General features: G+C 40.1%; 1 protein-coding gene across 3 annotated transcripts in view; it reads left to right on the forward strand.

Moving 5' to 3' along the window:
- Nucleotides 1-21,481, forward strand: part of CPLX1 (complexin 1) — a 170,779-nt gene that overhangs the window by 92,220 nt on the left and 57,078 nt on the right. For all 3 annotated transcript variants that reach the window (XM_083179968.1, XM_083179976.1, XM_083179982.1), the window contains one exon: nucleotides 18,668-18,843. In XM_083179968.1, the coding sequence (XP_083036094.1) occupies nucleotides 18,668-18,843 (176 nt within the window). The remainder of the gene's footprint in view (nucleotides 1-18,667; nucleotides 18,844-21,481) is intronic.

A 21,481-nucleotide genomic window follows, 5' to 3' on the forward strand; every position in this document is an offset into this window, starting at 1 on the left:
GGTGATGTCCAGTAGGGACAGTACAGTATGCACAGTGCGGATATGGCCAGCAGTCACAGTACAGTATGTACAGTGGGGTTATTCCAAATGACAATATCACAAAGTCCAATAAAAAAGACATAAAAAAAGTTACATAAAAAAGAAACATAAAACCATATAATAATGGTAAAAAGCATCCTGCAGTCGATGATTTTTACCATTATAACCATCGGTAAAAGACAAACAGAACTGGAGGAGAATGTGTAGAAGAGCGCTTCTGGGCTGATTCATTCTCTATTTGGTATCAGGTTTTGGGAGTGGCGTCCTATATCAATATATATATAGTGCTATATATGTCTGAAATTCTTTTACTTTTTATCTTGAGTAGTACAGTATGCAAAAAAGAGTAAAATCTGTACAACCAGAGCTGATGTTACCAATAAGCATCTTTAGGCAGCTGCATATTGCCAGAATTATGGCAGTGGTAGTGGTGGGGGGTGGGAGAGTTCAGTGCTACTAATCCCAGACAATAGAATTAAGTATGTCTTTATGAGAAATATACTAAATCATCATGTGATACAGACCATGTCAGTAGAATTTCCATAATTGGACTATCCTGTCGATTGCAATGCAACCACCTTGAGCTCTAAGGCTGGGTGTACAACAGGACAACATTTGTATGATCTGTAGTTTCTTTACAAATTGGAACAACATATCATCCAGACTTTGGGGGAGATTCTCTAAAGGAAAAATGTGGTAAAAACCCCGTTATCTGAGTTTTTACCGCATTGTGGGATTCTCTATAAACCCCCCCGCCAGGTTACCGTGACGGAAAGCATTGCCAGCAAAAGCAAAAGCTGCCGTTGCCCCATAGAAGGGCAACCACCCCACACCGGACCCCCCCCCCCCATCACCTGTGTCCTGGCAGCACAGTGCTGTGCTGCCTGGACCTGTGACCTCCTCCTCCCTGCACTGTAATCCTCTTCCGGGTGCAGGCAGGAGGAGAGGCGCATGGCAGCAGCATCCAGGCTTGGTAAGGGAGGGAGGGGGGAGCCGTCGGACCCACCACACATTGCCAGCCAGATCGCAAAGGACAGCTCTTAATGCCATAATTATTGCATATGTTACAGTATATACGATAATTATCTCCGCGGTAGCCGGCGATGTGTGGCGGAACGGGGGCATGGATGTTACAGCATCCGGCCCTGTGCATTTTCTGTAACCTGGCTTCCTACAGGATAACAATGTCTTTTGGTTGGCAATGCTGCAAGATAGATTTGTCAGCCTGTCAGCCAGCAGATTTGATGTATACTGTACCTGGCCTAAGCCGCTGCTTTGCAAGCATCTTAATTTTCTCTCTGGGATATCACAAGAGAGCATGAAGCTACTATTTCTGCCATTCCATAGATACCGCTTCTGCCCGGAATACCTGTCTTCTCAGAGGGAACTACAAAACTGCTAATTTTATTTTCTGTGTCTCTCAGTAATCACTGTGGTTTGGAAATCCACTGACTTAGGTAAATGAGTGGTACAAGTGGGTGTGAGGTGAACTAAAGTATAGCTGCACTCATAGGAACACTTATAATACTTATAATAAAATATTTCAGTATTCACTGGGAATGTAGTGTGTATTGTCTCATGAGGCTCACTGTTGTTATTGAGGAGAGTAATGTATGAGGATTCTAAAATATATATATATATATATATATATATATATACACAAATACATACAGTAAATACATACCATATTTGTAAATGGTCTGTGTATGACCCTGAAAGTCTTTATTTCCAGGTTCATCAAAACTACACTACCCTTCAATTTCATGTTTTACATGTAAACTGACTTTTATTTATCAAATGAGTTTCAAAATAGATAAAACATATAGTCAAGACATTGGCAAGGTTAGAAATGATGATTTTTATTTGAAATAAGGATTTTGTCCTTCAAACTTGGCTTTGCTTCCTTTGCAGCAATTACAGCATTGCCGACCTTTAGCATTCTAGCTGTTAAATTGGTGAAGTAATCTGAAGAAATTTCACCCCACGCTTCCTGAATCACCTCCCAAAAGTTGGATTGGTTTGATGGGCACTTCTTGCATACCATACGGTCAAGTTGCTTCCACAACAGCTTAATGGTGTTGATATCTGGTGACTGCACTATCCACTCTATTACAGACAGAATACCAGCTGCCTGCTTCTTCCCTAAATAGTTATTGCATAATTTGGAGGTGTTCTTTGGGTCATTGTCCTGTTGGAGGAGGAAATTTTCTCCCTTTTTTCAGCAGCTGCTAGTTAGGCAGTTCCTGTCACAGTGCCACCCTCACCCCCCCAGGGGGCCCTGCATTTTTTGCTTATTCAAGATCCCTTTTACAAATCCTTCACAAGCACCGAAGCAGCCCCAGACCATCACATTACCTCCACCATGCTTGACAGATGGCATCAGGCACTCTTTCCAGCATCTTTTCACTTGTTCTGCATCTCACAAATGTGCTTTTGTGTGATCCACACACCTCAAACTTTGATTCATCTGTCCACTTTGTTCCAATCTTCCTCTGTCCAATGCCTGTGTTCTTTTGTCTATATTATTTTTTCCTTTTATTAGCCACGCTCAGATATGGCTTTTTCTTTGCCACTCTGCCTAGAAGGCCAGCATCCTGGAGTCGGCTCTTCACTGTAGACATTGACAATGGAGTTTTATGGGTACCATTTAATGAAGCTGCCAGTTGAGGATCTGTGAGGAATCTATTTCTCAAACTAGAAACTCTAATGTACTTGTCTTCTTGCTCAGTTGTGCACGGGGGCCTTCCCATTCTCTTTCTACTCTGGTTAGATCCTGTTTGTACTATTCTCTAAAGGACATCAATGTAGGAATAGCCTTCATTTCAAAGAACAAAAATAGACTGATATTTCACATGAAAGTTTTCTTTTTCTGGCCATTTTAAGAGTACAATCGAACCCAAAAATGTGATGCTCCTGATACTCAACTAGCTCAAAGGAAGGCCCGTTTTATAGCTTCTCTAACAGTCAAACCCATTTTCAGCTGTTCTAACATAATTGCACATGGATTTTTTAATCATTCATTAGTCTTCAAATGCAATTATCAAACACAATGTACCATTAGAACACTGGAGTGATGGTTGTTGGAAATGGGCCTCTATACACCTGTAGTCATTTTCCACATTAACAATGTATAGAGGCGTATTTCTGACAAACTTAATTACAGTAGCATCACTAAAAAAAACTGTGCTTTTCTTTAAAAAATAACTAAATTTTTAAGTGACCCCAAACACAACAATAGTGTATGGTGGCTTATTCAGCCCACAGTCCCTTGCTCCATGTTTTCTATTTTCAGTTGTTACATCATCCATGTTGGTAGTTATATGCTTATAAATAAAGAGGATACAGGTTGAGTATCTCGTATCCAAAATGCTCGGGACCAGGAGAATTTTGGATAACGGATTATTCCGTATTTCGGAATATTTTAATATTTCAATTATGTATTTTGAAGTATCTTGCATGTATGCTGTATAAACACATAAAATACACACAAATATATTTTATTACCTCATAAAATACACACAAATATATTTTATTTGTTCAAAAAACAAGGTTTCAAAACATGAAACAAAATGTGTGTACTATCTCAGATATTGAATTTGAATGCCAAGCAATCATTTTCTTGCACATATATAGTGCCAGTTACATATCATGTCACCAGTAGTGCTGTTACAAATGTCCCCTGTGAGTTTTTTTTTTCACTTTCTGGAATGTATGGTTTTTTCGGAATAATTCGGATAACGGATACTCGGATACGGGATACTCAACCTGTATTCACTGGGGCTCCTAGATAATGAATTGTATAAATATCGTTTGGCAATTTTGAAGCAAGTAGGAGGTCTAAAGTGCTTGTGGTGGAATATTGGAGCAAGTGATGAACATGTTGAGCATTTTGATATAAGTGATATGGTTCTGCTGAGATTATTCTTGTTTGTGTTTTTTTCAGTCTTAAACATAAGGCAAATGTGCAATATTATTGAAGGTTAGTGGTGTTAGAAATGTGTACAGTTGGCAGTTTAGGTGGAGTTAATGTAGTGTATCACTGGTCTGTCTGCTGTGTGGGCCTCTTGTTAGAATAGGACTGCATTATCAGTGGATGTATAATTGACCCAAGTACAACTTTTTTTTTTACTTAAACAGGCAATGTGGTTTTATTGAGAAAAAGATGGTTAAAGCTGGGTGATGGGTGATGCAACATGAAGCTTTACATTTTCCGAAAATACCATACATTTGTTTATACAGTAGCTCCTAACACCGCATAAAAATGTACCAAAAACTGCCAGAAAAAAATGGTATTTCTGGCAGTACCCAAAACTGCCAGAAAAAAATGGTGCCAGCTGCCCGCCCATATCCCTGCTTTTGCATGGAGAAATGTCAGAGTGGTCTGGAGCACTTGGAGCTGTCTGACCGCTTGATCCATCATTCGATGGTCGGCGAGCATCAGAGGATGGATGAGGTTCCCACAGATAGGGGGGGTTGTTCACATGAAACATCCACTTGCGGTCCGTTCACTCGGCATCTTACAGCATTCGGATGGTGTGAACAATCCGTATGGTAGGCGGGGCTAAGAACACTCGGTGGCCGTCTGAAATACGCATCCATCCGAGTAAAAATACTACTTTCCTGCATAATTAATTTACAATGATTTCTGGAATTCCCAGTCTACTAAATTTGGTCTTGTTCTCACACCTCCCAAGATACTATAGTGGCAATACTAGCAGATAAACCTAATTTCTCTGGTGAAGGCAGGACAAGGGATGGCATGATAAGATTTACTATGATTTAAATCATTACAGACACTCCATATGACATAATAAATACATAGATCTCCAAGCCTTCCAATCTGGATTTCCCTCTCCCTGGATTTCCCAGAGGACAGATAAGAAAAATTGGTAAATATTGCACAAATTGGGGATGACACATTAAATAAAATGGAAATAATTTTCACATGTGCTACCACGCTTTGAACTTTATTTAGAAATACAAGCCAGTAGCAACTTTTAAATGCCAGAGACTAATTTGCCCAGGGTTTTTTACGTACAATTCATTGTGTCTTAGACCTAAAGCATTTATTTATAATTCATGTTATATGTGTAAATGTTAGATGTGCTAGAATAATTCCAGCAAATAATTGAATGACTTGATGAGTTCTACTAAAATAAACAAGTTTTATTTTACAATTGATTTGGATGTAGATAAAAAAAAACAAGTCAGCATTTACATGCAGGCACAGCTGTGTGTTCATTTGACTTTACAAGCAGGAATACAAATCTGCTGAGCTTTTTAAATGAAGCAAGTTGTCTGAAATGGCTGTGCAAGGTCACCACATTTTAATGGAATAATGGTCTTGAGGGAATTGGTATTTATTTAGTATTTCATTCTTTGTTATCATGATGTGTTTATTCTTTTCATTGTGCAACATTCATTTACTATTTGATGCTCTACAGTATTGGTTTTCTTTTTTTTCCCTTTTATAAAAAAATTGTGAATTTAAATATTACAGCATTTTCTCAAGAAATTTACAGTATTATTTTGATGTGGTTTTTATTTATTATACTGTACAAGTCTGAAAAAAATAGCTTTTCGTCCTTAAGTATATATATATGTATACTGGTGCCACAGTTCTTTCACCCCTTCAGTACTAAGGACAAATGGGAATCATAATTTTCATAAATATAACTTTTTGACATGAAGACACTGCCTTGTACCTGTTCACAATGAACTAACAGAGTTGTCATATTGCTACATTATTGCCACATCATCCAGCAATTCCAAGTTAACAATGAAGTTTCTTGGTCGTAACCCAGGATTTTAACCTGGGTCACCTCTTCCATTCTAAGGTTAACCTAGGTAGAAGCATCAGTAGCTTCTACATCTGGTGCAGCTTCAGGGAATAATTAGCATGCCTATGGTGCACTGGGGAAAAGGGGTGTGGCATCAATGGGTGGTGCAGAAGATGTGGGCTGCCCCCAGGGACAGTGTAGGCTGCAGATCTGGGGCCAGATTCTCTAAGCTTCAAAAGTGATAAAATAGAGAGTGATAAACAGTCAGCTCCTGTCTGACATTTTTCAAACACAGTCTGTGACATGACAGGTAGGAACTGATTGGCTGGCTGTTTATCACTCTCCATTTTATCACTTTTGAAGCTTAGAGAATCTGGCCCCTTGCATGTAACATTACAGTGCAGCATGCAGCTCCTGTCACTGAGCAGGAGCCGGCATTTTGTTGTCACCCCTCGGTATGAGACACCCATAGTTGGTCTGACCTTGGTCTGACCTAGGTTCACTGACCAGTAAGGAAGGGGTAGAATCAAGCAAGTGCATTATTGCAGATGTGCACAAGGATGTCATTGAACATCTGAGTGCTCAGCTCTACACTGCAGGGAAAACAAATCTGAAGACTCAGCAAATGTGCACTTCAATTTCACAATCTCCTGAATCCAGCCACCTAAAAACATTGTGAAATATGAGAGTTTTTCAAAAATGTGATTATTATCTTGTGATTAGTATGCTCACCAGATGAAGAAAACCTACACTACAGACAGCATTAAGGTGACAGCAGATCAGGTGCACACTCAAATGAAAGAAGGTAACTCCCTGTTTGTATTTAGGGCAGTAAGGTATGTAACCAAGGGGTAGATTTATTAAGCTCGGTGAAGTGATAGTGTTTTTTATCACTGGCCAATCAGCTCCTAACTGTCATTTTCAAACCAAGCCTGTAACTTCACAGTTAGAAGCTGATTTGTCCGGTGATAAAAACCAGACACTTTGGGTGACATTCTATGGGATGAGATAATCTGACTTTGGCGAATTTTATCGCAAAAACGGCCGTTTTCACACTTTTTCCCTAATTCGCATATTTAATGAGATGCGAAAATCGGCAAAAAGTGCGGTTTTTCTGCGAAATCGCACTTTTTAAAAGTGCGATTTTTAGTTTTCGCCAGAACTCGCATCCAGATGTTTTCACATTGAAAAGTATACAATTCGCATATTTAATGAGATGCAAATTTGAAAAAAAGTCTAAAAATCGCAAAAAAATCAGACCAGATTCTGATATGCGATTTGGCCAGAACCCTGCACAGATCATAGAGATCTGTGCATGGCCCTGTGTTAAAAAATGTGGAAAAGTGTTTTTTGACAAAAAAAATTGCGTGGGGTCCCCCCTCCTGAGCATAACCAGCCCCGGGCTCATTGAGCTGGGGCTGGTTCCAAAAATACGGGGGACAAAAAGCATAGGGTCCCCCGTATTTCTGAAACTAGCCCCGGACTCTTGGACCGGTCCTGGTTCCAAAAATACGGGGGACAAAAAATCTGGGGGTCCCCCGTATTTTGAAACCAGCACCGGGCTCCAACAGCCCTCGGTGTCATGCCACAGCCGGGGGACACTTTTTATATATGGTCCCCCGGCCGAAACATGAGCACCGTGGCTGGTCAGCCTTGGACGGGGTACCTGGAGGAGTGGGGACCCCCCCATAAAGGAGTCCCCCCCCAGGCTTCACCCGTCCAGGGCTGAAGCCCGGGGCTGTCACCGGCGTCCGTGGCCAGTGGACGCCGGCCTGATAGTGTTAAATCTTCCATACATAACATTGCTTTATACAGGAGAACTACAAGTGCCAGCAGACCTCCCACGCATGCTGGGACTTGGAGAACCACAAGTCCCAGCATGCGGGGCATTAATGGGCCCGCTGGGACTTGTAGTCCACCTGTAAAAAGAATGTTAAAAAAAACACACACACAGAGAAGTAAAACTTTATCACACACACACACACCTCACTTTTACACCCACATACTCACCGATCCAGGATCCAGCGCTGGTCTCCCTTCTGCTGCAGAGCCGGCTACCCCCCGCAACTCTCCGATGCCGCTAACAGCCTATGTAGCGCTGTCCCAGCGCTACAGAGGCTGAGAGCGTGATTGGCCTATGCGTCTCCATGGTTGCCGACCATGGAATGATTTCAGAAGCACTCGCTAATCTAAATAAATCCCAGGTGATTTAAATTTGTGGTGCCCTGCTCTGTGAACATGGAAGCCAGGTAGCCATCCCCATTTGCATGGAGCCACCAAGCATTTTCCTGGGTGCACCCAGAATTTTGTGGGTACGCCCATGCATGTGAACACCCTCTGCCCAGCCGCCTGTATGCCCACCCCACTGCGAGCACCTCAGAGATTATGCAAGTCTCCAAGGGCACCTGCAAAGAAGACCTGCAGATGCGCAGATCTTCTACATCCGTCCCCATTGGCGAATTCGCAATAGGGCAACCCGATTAGAGTCAGGGCCATAGTATACTCTGTGATATGAATTTAGTGTGTTCATAGATTTAACATGAACTTATCATACAGATAGCAATAAGACCATAAATCATATTCTGTAGGAAATTTTGTACCATGTCAAACTATAAGATGTATTATGCACACATTGTGAAAGTTCGATGAGTTGGAAAACAGCAAATCCATCTTGGTAATACACCTTTCTACATGTGAAATGTTTTTTTTATTTTATTAGTTGTAACTAGATCGTAAAATGGTGGATTACGTTTTTTCTGGATTTTGAATAGTTACAGTACAGTATATTACAGTGCATGCAGCATTACATTTTTATATCTTCTAAAATTTATGAGCGCTTCAGTCTCCCAATATGGACCAACATCATTGAAAGTTGAAGGCTAAAGCTCCCTAGCATATTCAATTTAAAATACTTCTATAAAATAAATACACAGACAATCAGAGATGGGATTAATTCAGTTCCAATTCATTTTGATTATGAACCAATTACATGTCTTCCAATTTCTTAATATTACATTACAAGTTAGTATGGTTTCAGGAACAAAGAACAGACAAAATAGAACAAGAAAATGCATGCAAATCATTCACTGGTGACATTTTCCAGCAGGGAACGATTGGCCTATAATAAAAAAAGGGGCCAATATAAAACATAACCAATGTTTTAAAAACTGGCATCCTTTTTGCTACCACATGAACACCACAAATAAACAAATGGGTGGGATACAGTGCCATAACTATAAATTTTTCTCCCCCAAGCCAACATTTTTGGGGCGACCCCCCCCCCCATTATTCTTCTTGCACATTACGCCACACACCGTAATGCCATTTACCCTATGTCAGACCATAATGCTCCTCACACTATACACCACACACCGTAATGCTGCTTACACTATATGCGACACACCGTAATGCTCATTACACTATATGCCTCACACCATGGTGCCCTTTACACTATACAGTATGCACTTTAATGCTCCTCACACTATACTACAGTATGTGTCCATGCCCCCCCCCCCCCAGCACAGATATAGCACATACAGTACACCACATACCTGTTGGACAGGCAGGTAAATAAACCTTTCCCTGCAGCAACTTCAGCAAGAGATGATGGGCAGCATCACTCATCCTCACCAGCCGCCCACATGCCCCCCTAAAACAGCAGTCTCTGGTGCTGCACAAGCTCTGCTACAGCACAGTCTGTGGTGCAGGCGTGCAGATTAGCACTGCCTGGCTCAGCTGCAGTGTCTGGCGGCCAGACTAGAGGCTTTTACAAATGGGGCTGGTCAGGACCAGTGCTAGGGTGTTCGGCGCCTCCCTGCAAAATGTAAATTTGCACCCTACCTCCCTTATTTTATAAAGGGACAGCATGTGCCAAAGGGGTGTGGTCTCGGAAGGAAGGGGTGTGGCTACACACTAGTATCCCTAATCAAATATAGTCATCTACTGCAGGGCACTGATCAGTGTGGTTACAGGTTCCTCACCCATCCCTCTCAACATCGCTGGAGTCAACATGCCTATTAGTTACTGGCACTGCCTGTAAGCGACTCCTGGAATACAGCTTCCATGATTGTAGTGGCTTCTTATGGGGCCTACACATGTAGGGATGTGAGGCCATTTTCTGAGCGATTTCACTACATTGTGTAGGGACCATAGCCATAGCTCAGAACCTTCCTGCCTGCATCTACAGTAATGGCCATTTTGTTTGATGCATAGGGAAATGGAGACATGGGGAAAGGGGGGGGGGGTGTCACACAGGCCCTTATTCTTATCGGTGCGGATATATCCGCGTGCGTTCGGCCCGCCGATGTTTTGTGTCTGCGCATGTGCAGAGGCGTCTCTGCGCATGTGCGAGCGGGGCGTACAGCGAAATTCCGCATAATATGTGAACACTCCAAACAGGGGGTGGAGAGGGGCGTGAAGGGTTATGTGGGCTCATTACCATATGCATACGCCCCGCGTTTCATGGGAGTTCCCATGAAAACGCTGGGCGTACGTATGGTAATGCGTCCGTGACGCACGTGTAGGGGGCGGACATATGACATCGCCGGATGTCAGCTGCCCGCCCAGATCTCTGCTTTTGCACGGAAAAATGTCCGTGTGGTCTGAGGTTGCGGGTGCTGGTGGAGCACTCGGTCCTGCATTCGATGGTCTGCGACCATCGAATGATGGGGGAGGTTCCCTTAGATGGAGGAGGCGTATTCCGTGAAAAATACACGTGCGGTCCGTTCGGACAGATTCTTACCGCATACGGACGGAGTTGGCGATCCGTATGGAAGGCGGGGTTTCGCACGCACGGTCCTGGCCGCATAATCGGCTCCGACCGCACCGATCAGAATAAGGGCCACAGTGACAGAACATATAAGTGGGGTGACAATATCTGGGACAGAAAACAATAGAAGTGGAACACAGTAAGGGTGACACAATGGATATGACAGAGCACAGAGGGGGGTGTCACACAATGATAAAACATGGGGGGTGTCACACAGGGGGTGACAGAACACAGGGGTGGGTGACAAAACATAAGGGGGAAGACAACACAAGGCGATAACAACACAGAGAAGGGTGTGAGATTGACAGAACACAGGGGGGGGTGACAGAACACGGGAGTGACAGAATACAGAGGGGGGGGTGACAGAACACAGATAAGGGTGTGAGAGTGAAAGAGCACAGGGTGGGGTGACAGGGGGGGTTTGATAGTGAGGAGTATGATTGACAGTCAGAACACAGAAGAATTTGTAACAGTGACAGAACAAAGGGCAATGACAGAATACAGAGGTAGGTGTAATGGAGTGACAGAACAGGAGAGTGGGGTGACAGTGTGACAGAACACGGGGGAGGTGATTGTGTGTCACAGTGCCTTCCGTGCCCCCTGCTGCCCAGTGACCTGAATAGCGGTGCAGCACTCAGAGAACTGACCTTTTGCTTAGGATGCTTGGTTTCTGGCTCCAGCTCGACCACAATAGTGCCGTGTATAGCTGGGGGACAGGAGTGCACATTTTCTATTATGCGCCAATGACCACAGCTGTGTCACTGTGTGGTCTTTACACGAGCTGTGGAGAGGCACAGCATAGCCGACTGCAGCAGCAATATACTGTAAGGATTTGCAGGGTCTAAGTGGGCGGAGCTTGCTGTGTTCCCTGAAGCCTATGTTCTGCTGCTCCTTCCTTCCCTCAAGACTCCAGAACCAGGGAGGAAGCAAGTGGCGCATTGAATGGGTTGAGCAGGTTGTTGGGAAATAATCAGGGGAAGGAGTCAGGGATGTGAGAGCTTCCTCCACGTCCCTAACTAATGTAAGTTTTCGGGAAGCAATGCTGCTTCTGATGTAGGCGCCCCCCACAGAGCCCGTGGCGCAGTCTCTTCCAAGCCACTTTTGCATTATAGCTACGCCACTGGTGGGATACAGGTATTTCCTGAAGGTGCTGTCACTCAGGATCAGCATTGATAAAGAATACACACACATCTCCTAAAACCCCATATGCTGAACAATCAATGTGAAACATGAGTCAACATAACCTCTTAAAGGGTCACTGCTCCAACAGTCTTGGGTTTTCAACCAGCTCAACCCTAAATAAAAGCCTTCTGCGCCTCTTCTGCTCTATGAAGATACAAAAAAAAAAAACAATGGAATGCACAGTTACTTAAAAGGTAGGCTCTGCTCATTCTATTATTTTTAGTGGCTCGGGAAAATGATTTATAAAGAGCATCATGGAAATCTTGGTTCATAGGCTAATACCAAACAAAGCTCATCTACAGGGCACATGCTGAAAGCATGGCAAATATAAAGAATTATACAGTACTCATGCGTTGATAATTCTCTTATCTGAACCCAGCTGATTTTTTTAGTGATATCGAGGTCTCTAAACAATCTTACTGCTCCTATCCTGACAGTTGAATTCCTAGTGGAATTGATCTTAAGAAGACTTGCCTGGAGGTAAAATGACTGTCATGTGAGGATTGAAGCCTTTTAAAAACAACTTCTCCAAACTGTTCATTTTGAACGTTGACAGGAGACAAATCACAAGAGAATTTTGTAACAAGTGGAACATAAAAAAATGACTGAACAGATGTACTACAAAGTTGCACTAACATGATCCCTCTTTTTGCATTTGCAGTTTTACAGATGCAAATGGCCAGTACTTAGAGTTAGTTGATGTAGGCACGCAATTAATTATCAGTTTGGATACAGAAACCAGAATTTCATATTTGAGGACACGATGTATCCGTAGAGTGTTCCAGGATAGCAAATATTTTAAAAAAATACCATGACAGTACATTGCTGTGGCACCAGATGGTTTGATGTAATAGCTGGCAATAAAATTGTTTATTCCCTCTGTTGCTTTTGTAGAGATGGTACATGCTATTACACTATTGTTTTTTTGCTAACAAATTATAACTGTGTGGCTGTAATTACAAAGGATGAAAGGCATCAATAATATCTTCACCTGCAAATTCACCCCACATCATTGTAAAGTTTTGTGGCCGCAATTGGTGACACCATTTTTTGACATCATAACAGCAAACAGCAAAATGAATAGAATAAATTGTAATAATTCTTCATGTTGGCCCACTTAGATTGTCACTGTGCTATCTGCTTATTGATAGCTTGAGGACTTTGCCAGGTATAAATCATTCCCTTCCCAGTTTTTATTGTACAGTACAGTACAGTACATCTCCCTCCTTTTACTGCAAGTCAGCAGCATCCTGCTCAGGCACAAGGATTATACTGTGTAGGCTCCCACCTGCCGTAGATAAATGGGTAGTCAACAACAAACGTTGTGGCACTAGGAGGGAAAGGGCAGGAGCAGATGGATACTGCACTGCTCATGTCAATCTAGCAACTGTAATAGACTTTCTCAAATGTGAATTTCATTTTTATTATAGTCAGAGGATATTAAATGTGAATCTACTAAATTCGCTGAATAATCCTCTATATATAGAGGGGGGGGGGGGGGGGGGGGGGCGAAACAGGTGCATGTATTTATTTACAGAGAGGTCCTGAATTGCAATGAGTATAACTTTGAAAACAAAAATGCTAACTCTTTCTACTAAATTGATACTTATTAAGGGTTTTTCGGTGAAAGTGGGAAAAACAGAACAGAGTCATTTAAAATGTATCCCAGCAAGGGGTGTAGGAAACGGCCTGCAGATGGACCTATAATTGCATGATTTTGCAGCTTAAGCCAAGGGGAATTTGGCTTAAACATTTTATTACATTGGAACATTGTTCTTATTTACCACTGTGAAGCTCATAAAGATATCAACCTTGAAGTCATTATGACAGATTTTCTTCTTCAAATGTGCCTTAGCATTCTTTTTGCAAAGAGCTATGAATACATGCAGCATTAATAAAGACAGCATGCTCTCATATATTTGATCTGAGCATCTATATTTAAAACGCATAATTTGGGGGTAAAATACTGAAAACTAGCAAAGGTTATATTTTCTTTCTCAGACAACAGCTTGAATCCCCAGATAAGTGTTTTTTTTTATCCATGTTGCTAAATGGTTTCTACAGCTAAAAGCTGCAATTTGAGGCTTTCATCTGTATTTTCTTTTAGTTCTCATTAGTTCTTTCCATTAAAACTCAACAATTTCAATTGTTCCTGACAAAAAAAAAAGTCTGCATTAGAAGAAATAAACATTACAGCTGGGATTAATATACATTCTATTTTATACAAATCTTAATTAACAAGTTGTTTTATAGCAGAAAAGGCTCCAGAACAAATATATAAATATATATTTTGTATAGTTATTCCATTTTTCAATTTTTAATCAAAAGAAATAGATTCAATAAAGTCAATCCAAAGATCACATTTTGGAGATTATACTCTCTATGTCTTGCTCGGTACACCAGTACGGTGCCACTGGTACAGCGCCATCACATCTATTGCCTGATATATTACATGATGCTCATATTAGGCAAGCTCATGTTTTTCCAAGGAGAAATCAGTAGCTGGACGCTTGAGCTAGCCTACTCACCACCACCTATAACCTCTAACAAAGTGTCAGCAGTGAGTGCTTATGTAGTGCTGGCTAATGCTTTGGCCTCTTTGCTAGTGCTTCAAACTCGTGGTTCCCCAGGATTTGCAGCTGTTGCTCAACAGGAGTCTGCCGCTCATACCCTGCACCAGGTGTTGCCTTTACGGTTGCAGGCTGTTGGCTTGCAGGTGTCTTTTGTGGTTCTCAATCTACAAAATCTAACAATGTGGACATTCCTGCCCCTCTTCACCATCCAGAATTGCCGTGGGAGACTTCCAAGATCCCCAGTCCATCTGTGGCTTGTGTGGAGGCTAGGAAATTTGTCATCTATACTAGACAAGGATACTGAAACAAACTGCAACAGCTGTTTCTTTCTTGTCCAACTGTGACTCCTCCTTTTTTCAGTAGTTGTGGGCATAAGCACAGACAATGATCATGAAGGTCTCTGTCCTTTAGTGTCAGTGGCTCACACTCTACTAGAAGTGTCCATAATCACCACCTCTCCACTCTTACCAGCAGATAGTGTTCTATCTATATTACTCTGTATTCTTCATAAGGAAAAAAAAAATAGCATCAGATGCATCACATACAGTAAGGTATGAAAATGTATTGAACATTTTAAGCAAAAATATCAAGTGAAATCCAAATGAAAATATAGTTAATAAAGAAAGTAAGAATACATTTTGTATGCATATATGTTTATATAATGCATAAGTGCATAGTAGTGTTCTGAATAACCTTGTCAATAACCTTGTCGCTTTGTGAGGCACCTCATATTTTTGTGTTATACAGTAACACTGCAACACTGCGCATGGCAGGTTATTGTGCTTTCAGTCAAATAAGGTAATATAATTATCATGAATATATAAGTATATTGTACATTCAGTACAGTACTGGAGTATTCTTTTAACTGAATATTTCCTGCACATACAGTACAATATGTTTGATGATAAAGCATCAATAAGAAGCATTAATAAATGAAAGGCTTGCAAAGATGTTGTAATATTTCACATTTATAATTTCTGGTAAATTAGCTTTTAGTCTTCAAAAAATTATTTAAATGAATAAAGCCAAACACACAAACTCTTAGAGAAGAACTTGATTCTGTTTGCATATGTTTGCTTCAATTTCAACATTACCTGCTAACTGTTTGCATAGTATAATGCAAGGAGAAGTGAGAAGTGTTTAACACATGAGGTCTTTGTGTGCATAAAGATGTCTTCCTAAAGATGTCTTCAAAAAGATGGCTTATGCACAGTTATAGCAAAGGCCCTGCACAGCTGGGTATAACTACCTGAGTTGAATTGACTATGGGGACCACAACCAAGGTTGGCATGTTTGTCAACTGTAAGTTAGCTTTTTTTGGCCATGAGGCAGTACATGTGGACCTTCAAATGTTGCTCTGGGGTTTACAAATGACTAGTTATGCCCCTGATTAGCTCCTTTGATCCATGTACATACCACACCCTGTTCACATTTCATATACAACACTGAATGAATTTATATGGAAAGAAGCACATTAAGTACATATTGTACAGATGTGTGTGGATCAGGGGTGAGCAATAAGTGGCCCTCCAGCAGTTGATGAATTACACCTCCTACCATAACTTGTCTCAGTTTTGCCATTTGACCATGCTGAGAGCTGCTCATTGCCCAACCCTGGTCTAGATACATCTACCTTCAAAAGTCAAGTAGTCTATCACTTTTGAAGCTTACTACTATAATTCAGGAAATAATATGCAATTAGGCAAATTACAGAGATCCAATATGACTAACCCACACCATGCCTCCCTCATGACAAAAGTGGTTACATTTCATCTGCGGCTCGCGACAACAATATTCCTTTTTGAAAACGATACTAATCCAAAGTACATTATTAGTGAATTAAGACTTTAAAAAAATCAGGATAAAATCTGCAAGCATGGTAATAAGTACCTGTGGCAGACTGTGTCAGTCACACCAGACATTTTGTACCATATGTCACAAATGGATAGATGTATATTGGCACATATTTTAGTACAATGCTGTAAGAAGACAATGAGACACTTTATATGCTCTATTAATTCACAAACAGCTTTTAAGGAGCATAATTCAAAGTTGTATGCTTTGCCAATGTTTTTGCCATTCAGTGATTATTGGTAGTCTCCACGTGCTGCAATTAAATTGCTATCATGATCACAGTGAGGATAAATTCATAAGTGATTGACAGGAAGACACCATTTTGTTGGAGGAAACATAGAGTGGCAACAAAAGCAGGACTGTTTTCAGAGCAGGTATCAGCCACTGACTGTGATTCTGTATGCAAGAAACATGTCTCCAGTATCTGAGATGCGAGGGCCAGTATCAGTGACCAAAAATTTACTCAAATTTTTCCCTGGTCTGTGTCAATGCTGTCATTGTATACCAGTGGTCATCTATACAAATCCCAAACAGTGTCATATTAGCAAATTTTCATCTTGTGCAGCATTAGCTTATAACTAAAAATCAGACCCAAGTTTATATGTCCTCATACATCTTGATGCAATGCTCTATGACATTAATGTAAATGGGAGCCAGCATCTGTATACATCCACCTCCCATTCACACCAATGGGACCTATTATCAATGCCAACATGCACAGCATGCCACACTTTATTCATTTGATTGTCCCGCTACAGTAAGCTGCTATGAGCAGCAACAATGTATCTGTAGTACAGTGTAAAAATATTTAATTCATCTCTGCAATCAATAAACATAGAAGCTGTAGAGCACAGGTAATAACAGCTCAACTAGTAACTTCATGTGCGTATTATAGTTCAGTGGAACATATGAATGATACATGTTAAGAAACACAGAGAATCTTATAAAATAAGTGATCTCCAGGCAAAATGCAATTTATTTTAATGGTGTCACACCACAATTGGCATATACCATAATTTCATCTGTACAGTATTTCATTTTTTGAGTCTCGGCTTCCAGAAAAAAATAAAAAGCATTGATCTTTTTGACCTGGGGTTTATAAGCAAGTTCCCTTCATCTCCTGTACAGATGTCAGGTGAATTGAAGTAATCATAGCTACATTAAAAAATTGATGGTATCCTAAAGGCTATCATTTCTGTTCATCTGCCAGATGGAGAATAACATGGGAGTTGGCTTGTGCGAGACAGGAAAGTCTGACAGAAGATACATTTGTTAAATATGTTCATGGTTAACCTCTTTTAATTTTCTACAATTAATTTCTTCTCACACTATGTGACGTTTATCTGTTGGACATACTGTAAATTCACCTGTATGACCTCTTCCCTAACTCTTAAATATTTTTTTTATGTACAGTAATCATGCAATGTTTATTTTTGTGTGAAGCTTTTTTATATTCGATATCTCCCCTTTTTGTAGTTACAACTGCTATACTGTAATGAACTGTTTAGCAGCTGATTACATTTAGTTGTAGCTGTTTCTTGCCTTTTTTAAGGCCATTGACTGCGGTATATCATGTAGTCTATTCATGCTTTCATTAACTGTCATAGATCCCCTCAATGTTATAGTGGCAAACTATGTGACTAAAATTAGGGCTCAAAGGAGTTTTAGAGATATGATTAATAATAAAACAAAACCTGACAGTGATACACAGGGAACACAAACACTCATGCACACTTGCTGATTCATTCCTATGATGTAAGTGCCGGGTGTGACTAGTCACAGCTTGGCTTTTAATGCAGTTTGCCACGATGCATATACCAGTTAAAAGGTATCAGGGCACCTTTAGTGCTTTGCTTCTATTACATAAATCCATCATTAGGAAACAATTGATGGATTCAACCCTCAATGAGCATCCCTGCTGTGGCCATTGCTCCAATCAGGGAATGGGGCGAAGAAACTGAATGGGACTAAGCAGAGAACCAATGAGAAGGGGGCAGGGTTAAATAGCACAGATTCTACAGTAGATATCATTTCTATATTGTATTCAAGAAAATGATAGACAGAATCTGATGAGTTGCTATGGACAACAAAACCACTTCTCATTTTTAGAACCTTTAGTAAATCTACACATATTGTTATTGATAATTTGAAGTTCTTAATCTTACGTTAATCTTATGTTCAGATGCAACTCCTGTGTTCCTTCTTTGATTTCATTTTAACAGATTTAGGACATTTTTAATTCTATTTAAATTTAAATATTATTTAATAAAGTTTTCATTTTTTATTTATTATAAGTGGAAAACAATTTACTATAAACCCAATAAAGCAATAACACAAAATACAAATCTCGGCCTGAATTTGGGTATAAAATCAGTTATATTTTGTTGACCAAATTGTAATTTAGGAAAATATTTTCCCACAGTGCTTCATTTTATTGTATATATAGTAAATGTTCACACATTATTTTATAGGTGCTACAAAAGACATGGGAAAAATGCTTGGGGGAGATGAAGAGAAGGATCCAGATGCCCAAAAGAAAATGGAAGAACAGCAAGAGGCTTTACGTCAGCAAGAGGAGGAAAGGAAAGCAAAATATTCAAAGATGGAGGCGGAGAGAGAAACAATGAGACAAGGTATCCGGGATAAGGTGAGAAGAAAAATAATATTATTTCAAGTGAACAGAATATACTATACTGGCATAATAGAAATGATGCTGAGGATTCTTAATCAAATAAAAATTGTGAAAAATGTGATGTTACATAATGTCATGCATATTTCTATTCAATGTGCTCACTAGTAACCACATAAAGGCCTTACAGATGACTATGGCAGCAGAGTAGTACTTAATTCATTATCAGGAGCTTCCAGGCAGTGGTATTATACCACAGTTTGTCTTTATTCAGATCTGATCGCAGTACAAATGTGCTTGGAAAATGGGCAAAACCATGTGCACTGCAGGTGGGGCAGATGTAACATGTGCAGAGATAATTAGATTTGTGTGAGTTATTTTGTTTCTGTGCAGGGTAAATATTGGCTGTATGATTTTTACACTGCAATTTAGATTTTAGTTGTTTCAACACACCCCACCCAAATGTAACTCTCTCTGCACATGTTACATCTGCCCCACCTGCAGTGCACATGGTTTTGCCCATTTTCCAAACACATTTGTATTGCAATCAGATCTGAATAAGGGACAAACTGTGGTTTAATTACCACTGCCTTGAAGCTTCTGATAATGAATTAAGTACTACTCTGCTGCCATAGTCATCTGTAATACATACTTAATTAAACACATTTGTTAAATACTCTGTGCAGCTGGCTGTAATGTGTCTGCCTAACTTGTTTATCAATAATACTATAAAAGAGGTTGGTACTAAATGGAAATTGACACTAATTTAGTTTATAAGGATATTTTTAATACTCCTGGAAGATTAAGATTGTATTCAAATATCTAACTAAAACATTAGATCAATTGTTAATTACGTGGTATTTAATAGTATAACAAACAGCTCTGTTCTCCTAAATTTTCATAACAAAATTTGTCATTATTTTTAATACTATTGTTATTTTCATTGCATAGTTTTCAGTGAATTTTAGTCTTCAGGAAAATGTCTGCCACTTTTATGACTCAGTCAGTAATAGATACCCTTAATATGGGGGAAGTTCACCTGAAACTGATTTCAGCAGAATGAACAAACCTAAAGTGCTAGTACACTGCTTATGGTTATTTTACACAGATGGCTTTAGATCGATCCCAACTGATGGTGCCATTGTTGTTTTACATTGATGACTGAAACCAATGAAGGGAAAACATCAGTGGTTGGAAACATGTATTGATATCTCTGCCATTCTTAATGGGGAGGCTGTGGGCTGGTCAAAGATTGGTGTTGCAGCTAAATGCAACAGTGGGGGGCAGGACTCAGGATTATGCAGCACAGGTCAGGGGCATATTAATTTTGAAACCGGAGGCAGAGCCTGTTAGGACAATGAGCAGCCATCCAGAAGCCACAAGATGGATGCTGCACACTGGAGTCAGCAACACTGCAGTAAGGGACAAGCAGGCAATAACCAAAAGTTTTTAGAGCTCTCACTGTACTGCGCCCCACAACCCTGACTGGTGCCCCCATGCCTCCTTCCCACTCATAGCTTTGCACACTGTGCTACTGCACTTGAAGAAAATAAAAAAAAACTCTAAATAACAGTGGGCCTCTAGCCCCATCCCCAACCATTACCCATGTGGAGCTCTGACCCCGGCATTACCTGCTCTGTGGCACAACAACAGAGAAGATTCAATATAGTGTAGTTTTTTTTGTTCATTAATTAGCCAATTAACATGTTAGCAAGGGGTTTTGCAGCCTGTTACTCAGATGATCTCAAGAATCGTTTCAGTGAAAATCAGAATCATTTCAGTAGTTCTCAAGCATACATACAAATAACCAAATTTATTAATAGTATTAAAATCAGTAGGATATTAAATTGATGTTAATTTTTTAACAATTTGTATAATGTGCATGGAAAAAAAGAAAAATGTTAGAAACAGCATAAATATATTCAAAATCTGTACAGCAATAGAATGCTTAAAATATGCAAGTACTGTATTGTAAATAATCAGTAATCTTACAGCTTCTGGATGGCTTCTCAAGGTCCTGACAGGCTCCTGTCAGGACCCTGATGAGCCAGTCAGAAACTGCAAGATGGCCAACACCACTCTAGTCAGCAGCACTGCAGTCAGGGACATGGAGGCAACAGCCAAATGGTATTCATTTCCACACCGCACTGCAACACACGACACCGACAATAGCATGCTTGCTCCGCCTCCTGTAACAATGTGCTGCATTTGAATAAAATAAAATAGAAATGAACCTAAATTACAGGGGGGCATGATTATACTCATAACTGATTACAGTAATTAGACATATTACATGTCTAATGGTTTACAATTAAGTATTTCTAGACTGAAGACATTTTTAAACAATAAGTGAAAAATGATAACAGAAGATATTATGCAGAGGAAGGGACTATAAAAATGGAAAGGAAAAAAATGTATAATTGAATAAAATTAACAACCACTCAACATCAGTGAATAAAATGAATAATCACTTGACAACAACAGGCAGGCACTGCCACTATATATATATATATATATATATATATATATATATATATATATATATATATAAAGGTTATTGAAGATTAGAAGGTCTTATACATATAGTTTATTGCTTTGCATCACTATCAGCAAGTTTCCCTATTGCATCTGCTTTAATAGCTATCACCCTAAACGT

The sequence above is a fragment of the Crinia signifera genome, chromosome 1, assembly GCF_055691185.1.
Source record: "Crinia signifera chromosome 1, ASM5569118v1, whole genome shotgun sequence".
Taxonomy (NCBI): domain Eukaryota; kingdom Metazoa; phylum Chordata; class Amphibia; order Anura; family Myobatrachidae; genus Crinia; species Crinia signifera.